Source organism: Haliaeetus leucocephalus, unplaced genomic scaffold (assembly GCF_000737465.1).
Source record: "Haliaeetus leucocephalus isolate CR32 unplaced genomic scaffold, Haliaeetus_leucocephalus-4.0 Scaffold587, whole genome shotgun sequence".
Lineage (NCBI taxonomy): Eukaryota > Metazoa > Chordata > Aves > Accipitriformes > Accipitridae > Haliaeetus > Haliaeetus leucocephalus.
The window spans coordinates 6,773,753-6,790,063 of record NW_010973023.1 but is presented as its reverse complement, the minus strand read 5'-3'; the positions used below and the strand labels follow the sequence as shown (position 1 = coordinate 6,790,063).

The 16,311-nt window shown below is 38.9% G+C and overlaps 2 protein-coding genes across 3 annotated transcripts in view; one reads left to right on the top strand and one right to left on the bottom strand.

The window, feature by feature from the left end:
• TEX10 (testis expressed 10) overlaps positions 1 to 12,536 on the top strand; it is a 59,844-nt gene extending 47,308 nt beyond the window's left edge. For both annotated transcript variants that reach the window (XM_010577969.1, XM_010577968.1), the window contains exons 13-16: positions 7,599 to 7,679; positions 9,701 to 9,882; positions 10,878 to 11,088; positions 12,299 to 12,536. In XM_010577969.1, the coding sequence (XP_010576271.1) occupies positions 7,599 to 7,679; positions 9,701 to 9,882; positions 10,878 to 11,088; positions 12,299 to 12,412 (588 nt within the window). In that variant the 3' untranslated portion in view covers positions 12,413 to 12,536. The remainder of the gene's footprint in view (positions 1 to 7,598; positions 7,680 to 9,700; positions 9,883 to 10,877; positions 11,089 to 12,298) is intronic.
• Positions 12,537 to 13,584: 1,048 nt separating this feature from the next.
• Positions 13,585 to 16,311, bottom strand: part of INVS (inversin) — a 92,238-nt gene continuing 89,511 nt past the window's right edge. Inside the window, exon 16 of the mRNA XM_010577967.1 lies at positions 13,585 to 13,700. Coding sequence (XP_010576269.1) covers positions 13,585 to 13,700 — 116 coding nt within the window. The remainder of the gene's footprint in view (positions 13,701 to 16,311) is intronic.

Below are 16,311 nucleotides of genomic sequence, written 5' to 3'. Positions count from 1 at the left end.
ATCTTCATATTTCGTCTAAAAGATATGTTAAATGTGGAAATCCTAGTTCCTTTTCTGGAGCAACCTCTACTTAAAATGACTTCTGCCTTATTAAAGCTAATTATTTAAAATCATATCCCTGTAGCTGAAATAGGTGGGGCTCCAGAATAAATGGTTGCAGCCTTAGGGAAGAGGCTTCAGTCTTTGCTCATTTTAACTGTGCCTATAGTGTTTGTCAGTAATATTGTTCATTCCCCTGTAATTGAATTGCTCTGCCAGTATCGAATGAAATAGCACCAACAGAAATGAACAGTTGTAACAAGGTAACCATGTATACATGATAATTTCTGTTGTAATATTTGATGTTTGTGACACTTGACCATTTTGGCAGGGGAAGGCAAATGATAATTTGAAGGTTCTGCTTGAAGTTGAGATTCTAGAGTTATATTGAGCACACAGCTGACTTGAAGAAATAAAATACTCAACGAAATGTTTAAAACATAAGAGCAGACACCAGGGAAGGTCAGCTGCTTTTAGCAGTCTTGAATTAAAAAACCTTGGGATGCACGTAATGTAATAGACTAATGTGTGTCAAAAATGGTGAAGTCCTATAAGTGAAATAGAGTTGGGAAGGCTGTATCTGCACTGATATGCTATGAAAAATTCTGACAAATCAATAAAGGTAGTAAGTCAATGCATGTAAATTAAATGTCCTGCAAGGATGTTTGTCTTGAAGTAAAAGGTGGTGGCGCAGCGCTGTAGCTTAACTTCAAGCAGAGATTAACACTTCAAAAAACCACTAGATTTTTAAAATGCAGATTTTGAATTGAAGTTCCTGTTAAGATTTCAACTTGTCTTTACTGAGATTTCCCGGTTAGAGTTACACTGGGGAGAAGCAGCAGCAGAGGGTAAATAGTATCTGTTCTGAACTAGAGATACGCTGTAATTTTTATCCTCTTTAGGGAGGATAAAATATTCTGTATAAGTCCATTAGTGTTTTGTAAAACCACATTTTATCCAAGTTTAATGTTTAGAAATGATGTTGTTTTTCTTGAAAAGTAATGCAGATTTCAAAGAAACAAGAGAAATTATATAAATAAATGTAATGCCTCCTAAAATGAATAAAGCTCTCTTTCAAAGGTATCTTCCATAATTTTCTTAAGACGTAAAAAACAAAACAAAACCCCCAAAACCCACCAAAAAAAACCAATAAAACCCAAACACCAAAACACAAACTCCCCAAAAACCTAACTTGATATTTGGGCCAGTGCTCCATTGTACCTGCATCATATACTTCCAGCGTATCTTGTGATGCCTTATAGCTGAGAGCTCACATGTTACTGGGTGTAACCGATGTGAATTAACATCTGCACAGTTAACTGGGCATTATGCTATATATTCACATCCTGGCTTGTGATACCTAAACTAAATTTGCTCAAAAAGACAGACTTTGTGGGACAAGAGCTAGCTTCCTAAGTGTACGGTTTTCTGTGTTTTCCAATCCTTTTGTTTGGGGAAGGGGCAGGCAGGTGAATTTGGAGACTTGTACATCAGGTATGCCTTTGACCGTCCTGCACGTGGTGGTTTGACAAGGAGGCATCTGCGAGGAGCAGGTATCGGCCGCAGTGACTTTTTATAGGTGTGAGGAAGCTGCAGAGCTGTTGAAGTGGGGCTTATTATGGCTGCAAGAGGATGAAACAAAAGCTTCTTGGGTAGCAAAGCTATTTTGTGGTGTCCTTTCTTTGAATTTTGTTAGTAAGATGGCTCTGAGAAGAGAACCAGACCTGTGCCATTCTTCAGGTACAGCTTCATCTATTCCTGGATAGTACATTAGCTGTTGAGTATAAAACCTGGTTTTGCTGACAAAAGAAAATATTTTCAGAAATGCCTGTCGCTTAGTGAGGCAGTAGGACTGTTTCTAGCCGATAGTTCTCTGCCTCCTGGCACCAAATCTTGCTGGTACCCAGATTTAAACATGTGATCAAATTGTTGCACAGGAGGTGAGCGGTGGTGATTGCCACTCATGTATTTGTGTCCAGTGGCAAATAAAGATAACTTCACTTGGTTTAGTTGACTCTTAATATAGGTTTAACATCAGACTGCGTGCCACAGCCAAGGAGCCTGCAGACAGGCAATCACCACAGTTCAACAGATGCAAGATGAGTTTGTATGCTGCACTTATCCTGTTTCTGAGCCAGCAATTGGACATTAACTGTGTTTCATAATCCTTCTAAGTCTTTGCAAATATGTACACTCTCAAGATGCAGGACACAATACATGTTCTTAAGCTTTTATAATTCTTAAACAAGTTTCTGTATTCCTGTTTTGCTACCCTGAATGTAAAATTAGTCCCATAGTGGGTTTTTTCCCCCAGTTGCCCACCTATGTAATGTTTTCCTGCAGACTCTGTTCCTTCTTTTGGGCTTTTTCTTTTTTTAACCTAGGTTTTGTTTTGTTGTGATTGTGTGGGGGTTTTGTGTGGATTTTTTTGTGTTGTGTTTTTTTTTTTTTTTCTGGAGTCACTGAATCGGGAATACCTTTCACATCCGCCCCTGTGAGCTTAGCCGAGGCAGATGAACAAAGACCTCTTGTTGTACGCAGCTTTCTCAACAACTCAGGGCACTGTTAATATTGCCCTGTCAAATCAATTTACTTCAGAAAGAGAAGCAGCACCTGTCAAGGGAGTACACTGTCTGATAAGCTAGGGTGCTTCGGGGGAAGCTGGCCAAGCTTCAGAAGACAAGCTTCATTGCCTGCCCCATCACCTGAAAACTTCTCGTTTTCTACGCTCTGCAGTAACATGTTATAGTGGATAGAGTCCCGCTTGAAACAGTCATTTCACAAGGGCTTGGGAATTGACTGCAGAACAGCCTGTTACGTTTTAGTTACCATGTTTGAGGTGGATGTCGATGTGAATTGAAAAATATATTTTAAAGTTCATATTAGGATATAGTATCTGGTGTGTGCCAACTTTTTTTTTTTTCCAATAAAATCACTTCTCTTGGAGCCTGAAGTGTCTGTGGTCTGACTCCACAGAGTGGCTTGCTAAAGTACTTGATCCATTATCTTTCCTGCTTGCTTGGTTCTCCTCTGTGCTCACGCTTCTGTGTGTTTTCAGAGGAAGGTAGGTATTTTTCTTTGAAAAAGACTACTTTGCAGCACAATTAAATTTGAAATAATATGCAGATTTTCTCTGGAGAGTTACTGATAAAATGTTTCCCTTGAGGCTTTTTGAGTTGGGATTCTATCACGTTATGGGAAGCATTTAGTGATTTAGGGAGTGGGAACAGTTAAAGAATGAACAAAACATTACTCTCGGTTCATCATTTGTGCATGTTCCTGTTGGCGTGAGGGCTGAGATTGAGACTGGGCTTCCTCGGGTCATCCCAGCTCTGCCTTTTGGAGTTGAGAGCATCTTGCAGATAAGCAATATTAAACTGATGGATTTCTGTGTACATTAGAGCTATGAAAAGCCCATTTCAGATTGGATTAAGAGTGAGTTAGGTTGGCTGTCAGCAGCAAAAACGCTTTTAACTCATCCAGTTGAAGACTAGAGTAAAATACTCCATGGTGTCAGGATTTCCAAAAAGCCCAGTGAGTGCTCCTGGGCTGCTTTTCCAGCCTTTCCCTTCAACCATTTTAGCTGGCTACTGTTGGAGTATGTGTTCAGTATGGCAGGCAAGGCAGCCTATGTAGTAACAATTTCCTGAAGCACTAGTAGGGAACCTGCTGTTGTAGTTGCGTGGCTCGTGGGTACGATGGGTAGTTGGGCTTGTCTGATCAATAAGGTTTGCTTTGAAAAACTGCCAGTGGATTATGGAGCCTGTAGTATTTGCTGCATAATGCTAACAGATAATGCCCCTATTTAAGAGAATGCTTTTTTTGGCTTGAATTTATTCAAGTGGACGTTCAAACAAAATTAAAAAGAAAAAAAAAAACAAAAAACAAAACACCAAACCACAAAACCCCCAAAGCCTCTAAGCCTAAACCAAACCTGTTATAAATACTGGTCTCAAAGATGTATACCCCCGCTATGATCAGAAATGCTCGTTCTCTGTCCATTTACTTCAGTAATACTCTGAAACAAAACTGCTCTGGCTTTGGTCCAAAACCAATCTATGAATGCGCCAAAAATGTGATAAATGCTAATCAAATGTAAAATAATGAATCAGCTGTGACATTTTATTATGGAAATTAAACATCATGCAAACCCTTGCCTAAGGCAAGTAAATTGTCAGGAAAAATACTAATTTTCATGTGATAATTAAGTTTTCTTTGCTTTTCATTTCCATGTCTAATAACGTTTCAGTTTCACTTTTTATAACAGGCATTTGTTATGAAAGCCATTTCAAGCAGGATTTAATTTATGGAAGTGAAAAGGATTGCCACTCCCACTTAATCACAGGAAAATAGAACTGGATGTAGGGAATGGTTGTGTTATTTTGAGGGTCAGAAGGATCTAAAAGGTTGAAAAACTAACTTGTCGATGCGCTTTACCACAACCCTTCTAAGCAAGTATGCTGCTCTTCAGTGGTATGATGCCCATTTTCCTTGCCAGTTCTGGAAGAGTCTGAGTGTCGGTGAATTGTACCTGTACGAAATGCACCTACAACTTGTCATCTCAGCGGGAGCCTCAGTGGACTGGTAGGCCTATTCTAGGGATGTAGTCCTAAGGGTGAAATACTAATAATGGTTTTATTAATAATGAAACCTTAGTTTGCTGGCTGGGTCTGGTGGATTTGCCTTCAGGGTCTTTAATTTGTTGACCTCTTGTGGGTATGTGTGGAATTACAAGGGACCCCTCTCCAGCATACTGTGTCTAGTGTCAGGCGCTCACAAGCATATGGCATACCCTGTTTGTAAACTGCCTGAGCTCTTAGGAGCAACGCATGTCTCCTCCATTTCCCCTTTCATAATGATCCTTCCTAATTTCCATCTCATCTCCATTCGCAGCCAGCTATGATCATTGTTATTTTTTGTTGCTGTTTGGTTATATTTGTTTTCCTGCAGAGGTCCTCACCTCTTTGTTGTATTTGTAAGTGACGATAATATCCCTTCTTGGGTATAGTTTTGCCAGCCCAGGCAGGTTAAGTTCTTTGCGTTGATACCTGTAGGACAGGATCTCTATTCTTTGTGCAATTTTTCTATGCCCATTCAGTTTGAATTTACCTTTCTTGAAAATATGTGACTCCTATTTTGCACAGTATGTCAGAAATAGTGTAAGTAGGATCTTACGGAGTAGTATTGAACAGACGATCAGTATTCTGTCTGATCAATTCTATTGTGATTATCTTTATTTTTCCATCCTAAAGTGACATTTGCCTGTTTTATGGTTCTATCACAACCACCTCAAGGTCAGTTGTTAAGCAAAGAATTTTCTCCTCATTTCCAACTGTTAAAACTCCTAGCTGTGTGCAGAAATTTGTATTAGTCTCCAAGCACCTGACCCGCCACTTTTGTTTCACTGAATTTTTTCTCTATTTGTCATTCATCAAACCCATGCGATCTTTTCTATAGGTTAGTCCAATCCTCCTGTCTTGGCAGTGTTTCTCAACTTTGAGCTGTCAGCCGACAGATTTCATCAATGTAGCTTTACCTTTTGTGTAAGTGCTACTCGTTAAAATACTAGGTCAGATTGGTGTAAGAGTTTGTCCTTGACATGACAATCCCCAGTAGTAACCTCTGTCTCAGCTTGACTTTATTCCTTGACACTGCTAATACGCAGATGTTTTGAGTGTGTTCCTTGGGAATATTTCAGAGTACTTAATATTTTATCACTTTCAAATTGCGGTGTACAGAAGCACTACCATACCTAGGACGGTGTACGCAGTTTTAATAATATTATTTCACTATTAAATAAATGTATAGTATAAATAAGGCTATTCAGTGCAAGACTATGTATAAAACTGTCTTTTAAATAGTCCTACTAGTCAAACAAAATACTTACAAAATCACACCTGTAATACGGATTAACACGTGCAATGTCCTGACAGCCTCACAGTATTATGTTCTGTCAAGCAGATGTGTTAAGGATCTCCTGAATTTGGCCAGCTTAAGCAGGTCTAAAAGCATGCGTGGTATGTAATTTTGAAAAAAAGCTGAGCACGCTTTTTATCACCACACATGATAGTGCTTGGCCATTCTGATTAAACCACCACTGGCAACCACATTACTTAGGATTGAGTTTTCATACCACAGGACCTTGAACTAATGGTTCTTTTCCTAACCTTTCCTTTCCTTGGAGTCTCTCTTCAGCTGGAAATATTTTTGACTATTATTTTTGACACAACATGGGTGATGTTTTCTGTTTTGTCATTATCTCTTGCTTAGGTGTCTTGACCTGCCCTGATTCAACTTAACTCTGAAAACCAAGACACTATCAGAGAATTTAATCCCTCAAGTCAGATCATTCTGTGAAAGTTTTCTTGAACTCTTTCTTCAGTCAGCAAAGTATCCTAGAGGAATGGTTTTTGCTTAGTTGAGGTATTTGTAAAACTCGGAGACTTAAATTCGTCCCTCCCTCAAACATCTGATCTTGCTGTTCTCTTTCTGATTCCCTTAAGTGCAGACAGAAGATTTCAATCCTCGCGTACTGGTTCTTCCATCCTCCTTGTCCTTAGCAGGACATCACGATTGCTAATGGTCTAATAACACACGCTGCGTGCGTTGCTTTCTGGAGGCTTCAGCTGACACTCTGGTGGGATAAGCAGCGAATGTAAACAGAGGGAGGTCATCCAAGCTCTTTAGTTTGCAAATTATTGGAATAGAGGGAAAGGAAGAGAGGAACAGAGAAAGCCATCTGCTGAGGACTGTAGCACAGCTTACTAAGCAGATCTACTAGAGCTCTGGTTTCTTTATCCTATCCAGGAGCCATATAGCATTTCATGGGGTCTTGGTCAACTCTCTTTCTTCCCCCACCAACCTGGCCATGCTCACCCATGTGTTTTTTTACTAAAAAATGAAGATCTGAGTCTTCAGTTTGTTTGGGTTTTTTGGTTTTTGTTTTTTGTTTTTTTTAAATTCTTCCCATCATACCTCTGGGCAGCTAATACAGTTTGCTAGTGCCTGATATATAAGCACCAGGAAGTTTTTGACAGTCCATAAAACAAGATTTCCCTTTGTGGTATTACAGTTTGTATCATCTTTGAACATGACACTTTTGGCAGTGTAGAGGAAAATAAGTTGGAAATGGATTTTTGCTAACTTTCTTCTTTGTTCCATAATTTTTCTGTCCTGTTTTGCTGTGATTCCTCTGTTTCATGCTTGATAAAGTTATTTGTGAAGTTGTTTTCTGAAATTTGTCAGCTCCGAGGAAAGGCTCAGTGTGGTGCTGTAGCTGGATAGGGCATTTTTGGCTTTCTACTTCCATCACATAGGTAAAATGAAGAAAGCCACTACCAAAAAAACTAATGGTGTAGGCTGTCATCTCTTTAAACACTGAATAATTTGTGTTGACAATGTTACTCTTACACTGTAAAGAATCAATACTTCGAGACAAAGCTGCTATGTGTTCCCATAGGTACTCTGTATTTAGATCTGTCAGCAAAGTACGACTACACAGTGAATGATTGCTGGTTACGTTTCGAGTACTTAAATATAACTTTGTTTTATTAAAACAGATGATCTGTCACAGCTTGTCCACTATACCTTCACAAAGTCAGTGTTTTGACATTCTCCAGACTGGCATCTGTAAATACCTGGTAAGTACCATTTTTGTCTTCTAGGTTAACTTCCTTGTGATAAATTTTGTAACAGTCTCATTAACCCTCAGATCCACTTATTCCATTATTTCATGCATAATTCAGCATTTGCAAAAGTTTTTTCAACATGATTAGCGATGTTTAAAAAAGTATCTAATAACTGTTTGTGTCCAAACTTACATGGATTTTTTTGTTCTTATTTGTGAAGAGTTCCACTTACTTTCAAGCCAGGATAGCTTCTGAAAGGCTTCTTGGTTTGGTTTGGTTGGCTTTTCAAAAGAGCCACTAGCATCTTTAGATGAGTTTTACAGTCTGTCGTCTTCTAATCCTGAACACTCCCTGAGCTGAGGATGGGGATGGCGAAGCCAGAGCTGGGTAACAGAATTGTAAGGGACAGGATTTGCAGTTACCTGTGATGCTGCCTGCCGAGCGGGAGGACCTGCCTGTCCTCCTGTTGAGATGGTTTGGCAATCTAACGAGTATTGGCAGCTCCCTGTGTGGACCCCTACGGAAAAATGACTAGACCAAAGCTTCCATGGGGAGTCGCTTACCTGTAACTGTAGTCTGGATTTTTGGGGGTGGGTGTTGGCTTAAATCAGAACTTTTAGATCAGCTTATGCGTTCTACTACTGTCCCTTTGAGAGTAAACAGTTCAGTGGATTTTTATAGTTGATTAGGCTGCCGCCCAAGATCTCTAACTGGATGATGACACCTAACAGGGAAGAAAGGCAGCGTGTAGGCAACATCCTATATGGGAACTTATTGGAGCAGTCTTATCTACTGGATTTGTATAAATTGAAATATCTGTGTTCACATCATCTTCCAGACTGACTGGCAGGCATGTTTCATCAGCAGTGTTGGCTAATTTGATCTTCGGGATGCTTCTTTATATGCAGACATCTGTCTAGCTCACTGTCATGATTTCCTATTTGTGGTTGGTCAGGAACATCTGTGGCCTTGAAATACACCTGGTGTCTTATCTTGGAAGTATTTAAAAGTTTGAACCCATCATTGTTCTTTATCTTTTACCTCTCACGAGTAATCAAACCAATGAAATACGTTGCACATTTCTGTAGCTTGTACTTTATTGAGCTTTTTCTAAACATTTCTAAAAGAACAGCTGACTTTGTTAAGTGAACCAACTGCCTATATCAGCTTAAAACAATGTACTTGCAGGTGAGCAAATTAGGCTACTCTAAAACTCCTTAAATTAGTTTTTTAATAAGATAAATGGTGCCATATTAGCAATGCATGAATTTTTTTTATGGCTTTACAGGACAAAAATCTAGGATAGTTACTCAATAGCACTTCAAAATCTAAACTGCTTTCTAATTCACTGCCTCTACCCAAAAAAGACTTTCTTTATTTTTGTTAAATTATTTATCTTGCCTATGAAGTCCTTAATCAAGATGATGTTCTCATTTAAACAACAGAGGATTTATCACTCCAGCTGTGGGCCCACCATATGTTTCATTAGCTTTAATTTAACTTGGCTCATAATGTTCTCATTCCTGTCAAGCCTGTTGGATTTGTAAGGAGACTCACCCTGATGACGATCCAGTAGCAGCTTTTCCTTCTGGAGTAAATCAGAGTTTCCTTCTACCTCAGTGACTGCTCACTGCCATTTCCAGACACAGAAGGGCTGCTCTGTCCCATGAAATATGCTTAAAAGGAAAGACCTGTTCTGTCCAACAACCTGTTCTGTTTGTGCCTGTACCATCTTTCAGAGCAAGGCTCAAAGCAGTGTTGTTTTTGTTGTTTTTTTTTAAATACGTTTGAGATGAGTGTTTATTTAGAAGGGATGGAATGAAGATGCCGGTTTAAACTTCTGTTGGTATGGGCGGCAATTTCTTAGGAAAATAGGGATTTGAAAAAATGCAGTAGTGTGTCCAACTTGAACAGAAACAAAGTAATACATGTCATGATATGAAAGAGGCTCATTCAGCTCTAGACATGCGTGGATACCATCAGAAAAATTTGTGTATGAAGTGATGAACTTGGGGGTTTTTGTTTCAATACAGGTTGGATTGGTTGTAATACCCGACAGCACAGCTGGATCTGTTCTATGTGCCATAAATAAGCTCTTGGATCAAGCTTGCATCCTAAGTGAAAACCTGCACAAGTTCTTAGCTTCTTGTTGTTACAGTCTTCTGTACTTTCTGCTAACTTTAGACAAAGAGGACGCAGAACATGTACAGAAAAGGTAATGTTGCTTTTCTTACCATGTTAATGGTCTCTGCCTTTACACCCACAAGTATTTAGACATGTAAAATGAAAGGATACCCCCACCACATCCCCCAATTTACTTTGCTGTTGGTCTTTTGCTTAGTTCAAGACAGTACTTAGATTTAAGAAAAACAGCTGCAAAGTTAGCTGGAATTATTTAAAACAATAACTGAAGTAAGTTTTCATCTCAAATTATTCTAGTTAGATGTCAGAACCGTCCTGACTTTAGAAAGGTGGATATTTATACCTTAATCTTTAGCTTTAGCCTTTAGTTTCATTAGATACGTTGAAGAGCAACATGCAAAGGATTTGGCTTTATAAGCTTGTACTCTTAACTGACTTGATATTTCAGCTTTAACAAAACTTCTCAGGCATCATTTTATAGACTGCAAATCCATTTGATTAAAAAAAACCCAAAAGCTACAGATGCCAGATTTAAATACGTTTATTTACCTGTATAACAGAAATGTCTTTAAACAGTTTAAACTTCAGGTTTTCCTCTGTTCCATATACAGGAAAGTTGTTCAAATCTTACTTAAAACGTAAAACATGTTTTTAAAGCCGCAGTCCTTCACTGACTGTATTTAATGATTTACATATCACAAAAAGCTGATTCCATTGTTTGATTTCTTATGAGTATTAAATAAAGATTCAGGTGTGCCTGACTGGAACAAAAACCTCTTCCCAGCTGCATCAAGCAGAAATTACACTGTGTAAGAGCTTCAGCAACATTTGTAGCTTCAGGGCAGGACCTTAAATTTTTCCCAGTGCTGTACATAATTTTATTATAATTTCAGGTGTAGCATTTTTTGGTACAAATTTTGTGCTTTGGCACTAATTATGGTTAAGGCAATTGGCATGATTGAATTCACAGAGGCATGTTTCTTTGTACAGCTATGAGGCTAGTTCACAGAAGCACACTTGAAATACAGGTCCTCGATCATTTCAATTTTTGTTCTCTTTTCCTCTCAGGGATATGCTGTGGGGATCGTGTATTTCTGCATTAGCACTCCTGCCACGATTACTGAGACTGATGCTGCAAAGTCTGCAAGTGAGCAGGATCTGTCGGGAAGAACTGCCCGTTGTTGCTCAGTTGCTTCGCTTACTAATGCAACATGGTCAGCTCAGGAGCCATATGATCACAAATGAATTTCTGGTGCAACAGATTATCAAGGACATCATGGTATGAAACTTCTTGTTGTCTCCCACAGTTACGAGGGTATACAAGGTTTAAAAATTATTGCAAACACGAAGAACAGATGCTTAGCAAAACACAAGTTATGGTTGTGTTTTATTTGGCTCGGAAGTCCAGACTGTGTAGAAGGCTGCTGCTTATCTGAGCTCCTGTGGTCGCTGCACGGATGAGAGAGTTCTGAAATTTAGCTTGCACCCAATCCAGCGGCCCTGGACAACAGGTGGCTTCCTAACAAAAGGCACCGGCAGTGGATTACCTACACAGCCTGTCTGAGGGAGAGCTGTCCCAAAATAAGAAACTAGTCTTTTCTGTTTATTGGAGCAGGGGTACATAAGTGTACGAGGATGTTATTGAATCAAACTCTCTCAGATATATACAGTGCAAAGTAGATTCTCTTTCAAATATTGCAAAACCCAGCGCTTCTATTCACATGTCTACGTTCCAGTGGTTTTGAGACTACTACAGTTGCTTCTCTCTTCAGGAAAAAAATCTGAAACTGTCTTCACACAAAGCTCTTGCTAGTTCTGAGTGCAGAGAGTTTGTATGTCCCGCAGGTTTGAGTAAGCTACCCACACGTATCCATTAGTAGCTTTTAAAAGGTCTGTTACCAGAAATGACCTCAGTGGCGGCAAAATCAGATGTAAGAGATTATCATGCAAGTTCTCTAACAGAGAATGAAGTGGTTGGTTTCCTTTGGTGTTGAAAATGCCTCAGCCTGTTTTTGTGATGTTCCACTGTGGGTGGGTTGTGTTTGTTGTTGGGGTTTTTTAACTGCTTATGAATGCTAGGGAGAGCGAATTACTGGACTGTGGGCTATGTTGGTAGCAGTTCTCCTGTAGACTGGGGTATTGAGCTCTCCTGCTTTAGTAGAACCACGCTCATTTGCATTTTAATTGACTATAAATTGCAGAATTGGAAAGTAAGCAAGCCACTATAATTAAGAGTACGGAAGTCACATCTGGTGTAATTCACACACTTCATAATGTAACACTGACTTAGTCTACCAAGTAGTAACACTTTATTATTTTGGCTTTAACAGACATACCATGTTAAAATGACTAAATGAGAAGAATAAGGTCACTGTGTGCAAGTGAACAAGGCCATCTTGTACCTTTATCATCGTACCTGATTAACTGTAAAAACAAAGTGAAGCTTTGTTGGTGAAATTGAGTTTTACCTTTTTTCCCCTTCTTTCTAGACACTGAAGAGTGGTGAAGTTCAAGAGCAGTGGCTAACAGACCTCCATTACTGCTTCAACATCTACCTTGCCTCTCATCCCCAGGGACCTGGCCCTATAAACACGGTATATTAAAGAGGTCGAACTGCATTTATTGTAAAGCATTTACTTCTATTTAGTTTTGAATGGAAGATGTTGGAACAAAGCTTGTCAATTTTTTTGTAAGTGAAACAGAATAAAAATTTTACAAAGAACTGCATACCTCTATTGCCTTTCTTTTCAAGCAAGTAGATGTTACTGGAGGTTGTTTTAGTAGATGTGGTGACCGCAGGCAAGGGTGTTAAGCTTCAAGGAGACTGGATTTTCTTTAAGTGCTTGCAGAGAAACAGACTTATATTAACTCCAATCATCTATTATTTTGAAGCATCATATTAATTTAAAAAAAACCCAGAATTATGTAATACCAACTAGCAGAAAAAATAGAAAACAATATACTTTGAAACTAGAGTAACAGTGTTTTATTTTTGCTGAGTTCATATTCTTAAATACTTTGTGCAAGGTAAATACTGTATGCTGGTAGCTCCAAAGCTATTATAAGAACAAGTTTTCTTCTAGAATAGGTCCTATCTTTTCTTGCTTTCTGTAGAAACTCTTTTTGTGCATGTATAAAAACAAAGTTATTAATATAGAAAAAACTGGTGATAATTTCAAAGGGCAGAAAACACACCCCTAACAATTTCCATCGGCTGTGGAAAGCAAGTTTATTTACTGAGTGTTTTCTGTCAATGTTTCTACTTTTCCTTCCAAATCCATAGCTAGCTGAGAGCCAATTGTTTCTTTAGTACAGAAGTAGAGCATGAAGGCTGTTCTTCCCTTCCCACTTAGATTTTGAAATACATTTAATAAATTTGAGGTGAAATAGAATAGCAGTCTTCTAGAACTGTTACAGCTTCAGTACAGTTGCCCTCCCCTTTGAAAGTGTGTTTGATGAACACATTCAAAATTCCTACTTTTGACAACGGAAAACTTTGGGAGCCCCTGCAATGCTGGGGCTTAGCGCTTCATTTTCTGTTTCCAAATGCAATTCAGATTTCATCCTGTCACTAAATAAATTAACAGTTGCATTCAAAAACTAATTTGTACACAAAATAAGTCCAGCTCCTTAGAAGTCTGCTTGGCATGTAATGCTGAGATAATACAAAACTGAAAATGTGTTCAAGTTTAATACGTTGTAGATGACTTGTACATTATGAAAGATAACAGTTGCACCAGAATGTGCTCTTTAAATTCCAAACATTCAGTTTTGCTTAGTGCTTGAGTCCTGTATTTTTTGATTTTGCAGCAGTGGTTGGTCTCATGTTGTATGAAAATTGCTTTGATTTTCCCATGTTCTCCAGCAAATTAACACACTGTAGGTTGTTTACTGTAAAAGAAAAAAGGGGTTTGATGAGTAACTGTAGTGGTTAAAAAGAAGTTTCATCTTCATCTACACTGGATTCTAAATTTTGTAAAAAATGAATCCACCAGGAAAAGAGTGTGCCTTTTTCCTGACACCTTGCTGTTGATTATCTGTAAATAGAGTTTGGTTTCTGTGGCACTCAGTACAGCTTACATAGAATGCAACTGCGTGTGTTTAACGCAGACAGTAATAATGGAGCTTAACTAGAGATTTACCCTCATAAAGGAATGAAGGTTTCCAGGCTGACAGTTCAGTCACTGAATCAATGCTCTTGGCTGAGTTTGCTGAAGAGCAGCAAGAGCTTTTGTTGAGCAATATTTAGCAACTTTAGGTATTGGGTCATTTCTAGAAAGTAGGAGAAACTAGTCCAGGGCTAAAGTGAAGACTGAATTATTAGAAAGCAGAAATGAATGTCAGCTGACCATTCTCTTCAGTTTTGAGTCTGGCTGAAGGGCTGGGCTCATTCAATGTTTTTATTTACTGTAACATGCTACAAACAATATGCATGTTTTCCTTTCCCAGTTTTGTAGAGGACAGATGCGAACATTTCAGTGCTTTATCCCATTCTAGCCAGGTCACCCCAGCTGCAAATCTGAACATTTCATTGAGGGGGAGAACCCAGCTCATCTTAAGGACGCCTTTCTAATGTCAGGAATTGCAAAACCTCCTTTACAACTTATAAACACACTTCAGTGTCCACAGTTAAACAAAAAAAGGGGCTTATCTGTCTGACTTGCTGCAGAGAGCCTCTTCAAATGCCATTTATTGAATTGGCAAAAGCCATCTATTGAATAAAAACATACATGAAAAAGGAACAACTTTCAGGTTCCAGATTGTTTTAATCTTAACAATCATAAAGGCCTTATTTGCCAGAATATTTTGAAGCACCTACCCAGCGTCCGTACGTCCCACTGCACACTCCTATTCAACCTGTCATTCTCTGCCCCCTGTTGCTGACTTGTACATTTCCTTTCAATACCTTCTGTGTCCTCACTCCAAAGTCTGCTTATGCCAATAAGTTAACTGAGTTTGGTGTCAGTCTCCTGTTTGTTGCAGATTTGTCACTGCATGCTTTTTTCACTACCTATATGAACATTAAAACTAGAGCTGACAGTCAGTCTTCACCTTCCCAGATGTACCTTCTGCAAGAGAAGAATCAAACTGAACAGTCTATTCTGACCTACTCCAGGCACCTACGTCAGAACTAGAATATCTGGCATTAGCCACTGACAGCTCTGAACTTTTCCAACAAACGTAATGTTGTCATGCACAAAGGCAGTCAGATGAAAAACATGTTATTGTCTTTAAGTAAGGGCTAAAGTTCCCTGAGCTCCTATTAGGTGAATAAAAGTAGGTAGTGTTCTAAAGGAACTGGGCAGAGTTCCTATCACTATCCTATTCGTCACCAAGTTATGAAAGCAAAGGACACTCAAACCTCAAAAGAAAGCCTTTTTATTTCAGAAGACAGGGAGATCTGTTGTCCTGAAAAGTTAAACGAAAAGAAGCATTATTCGCTAAAGCTCTTTTAAAATTTAGATTAATGTCTGCATGAAGAGGTGGCAATCAAACACCTGTCTGGTCAGGCCTCTTCTTAAAACAGTTTTCAAACAGTGGAATTAAAAAGCCTCTGTCTGTTACTGAGGCAGAAACTCAACTACAGTGCTAACAAACTCAAGGATAGGTCTACTGTCAGATTTCTTTTTGACTTCAGAGTTCTGTTAAGCTAGTTGGAAAATATATTTTGCTTCCCTTTGCAAATTATCTGAACTACTGTCTCCATGAAGCATTTGCTTTTTTGCTACCTAGCTGTGGCCTGCCTCTGAACTACATGCGATAAAACCACAAAGACCAAATGTCCAACGAGGCACTAAACCTTCACATGGCGAAGGGCTGACATTACCATAGCTCCCATCCCCGAGCCAGTGCATAATACAGTGGCAAAGTCTTAAAAATGGCATTTAGTAAAGAATAGGAGAGATGACTGTGCACTCTAACTTCATTTTTTAAGCTGTCAAATAATGCCACATGTATAAAAGTTCCAGCCTTTAATGACTTTGATAATACTTTCACAATCTGTGTTCTTCAACGCTATTCTGTATTATGCAGTGTAGCCCCATCCTGTTTGCCTGCACGGCTTGAAAGTCCTGATCGTGCCAACCCTACTGTCCCAATACCAGTTCCATACATAAAATTTCAAACAGAGCTAAGGCTCTCCCAAGTAAGACCTGGTAATGACTACATGGCTTCGGAGTTGGCAGCAAATAAATGTATGATTTTTGTTAGAGCCTTAAAAGTTACTGCAAGTAAAATTCTATGAAATTAATTGAGGCTCTATGCACAGCACAGGAACCCCATTATGCTCTTTTAGAAGAAAGGGCAGAGATCAGATCAGTAACTTCGGATTTCCAAGTTTTCGTCTATGCACTAAACCGTGTATTTCAAATTAACATGTATAAATTCTTGACAGGTGTAGAAATCTGGTCTCTTTCCTTCTATAGGGCTAGTAAATATTTGTGCTGCTGAACCAAAGTATGAGCATCTGTAAGCAATTTTAACCACAGATGAATGTTAACTG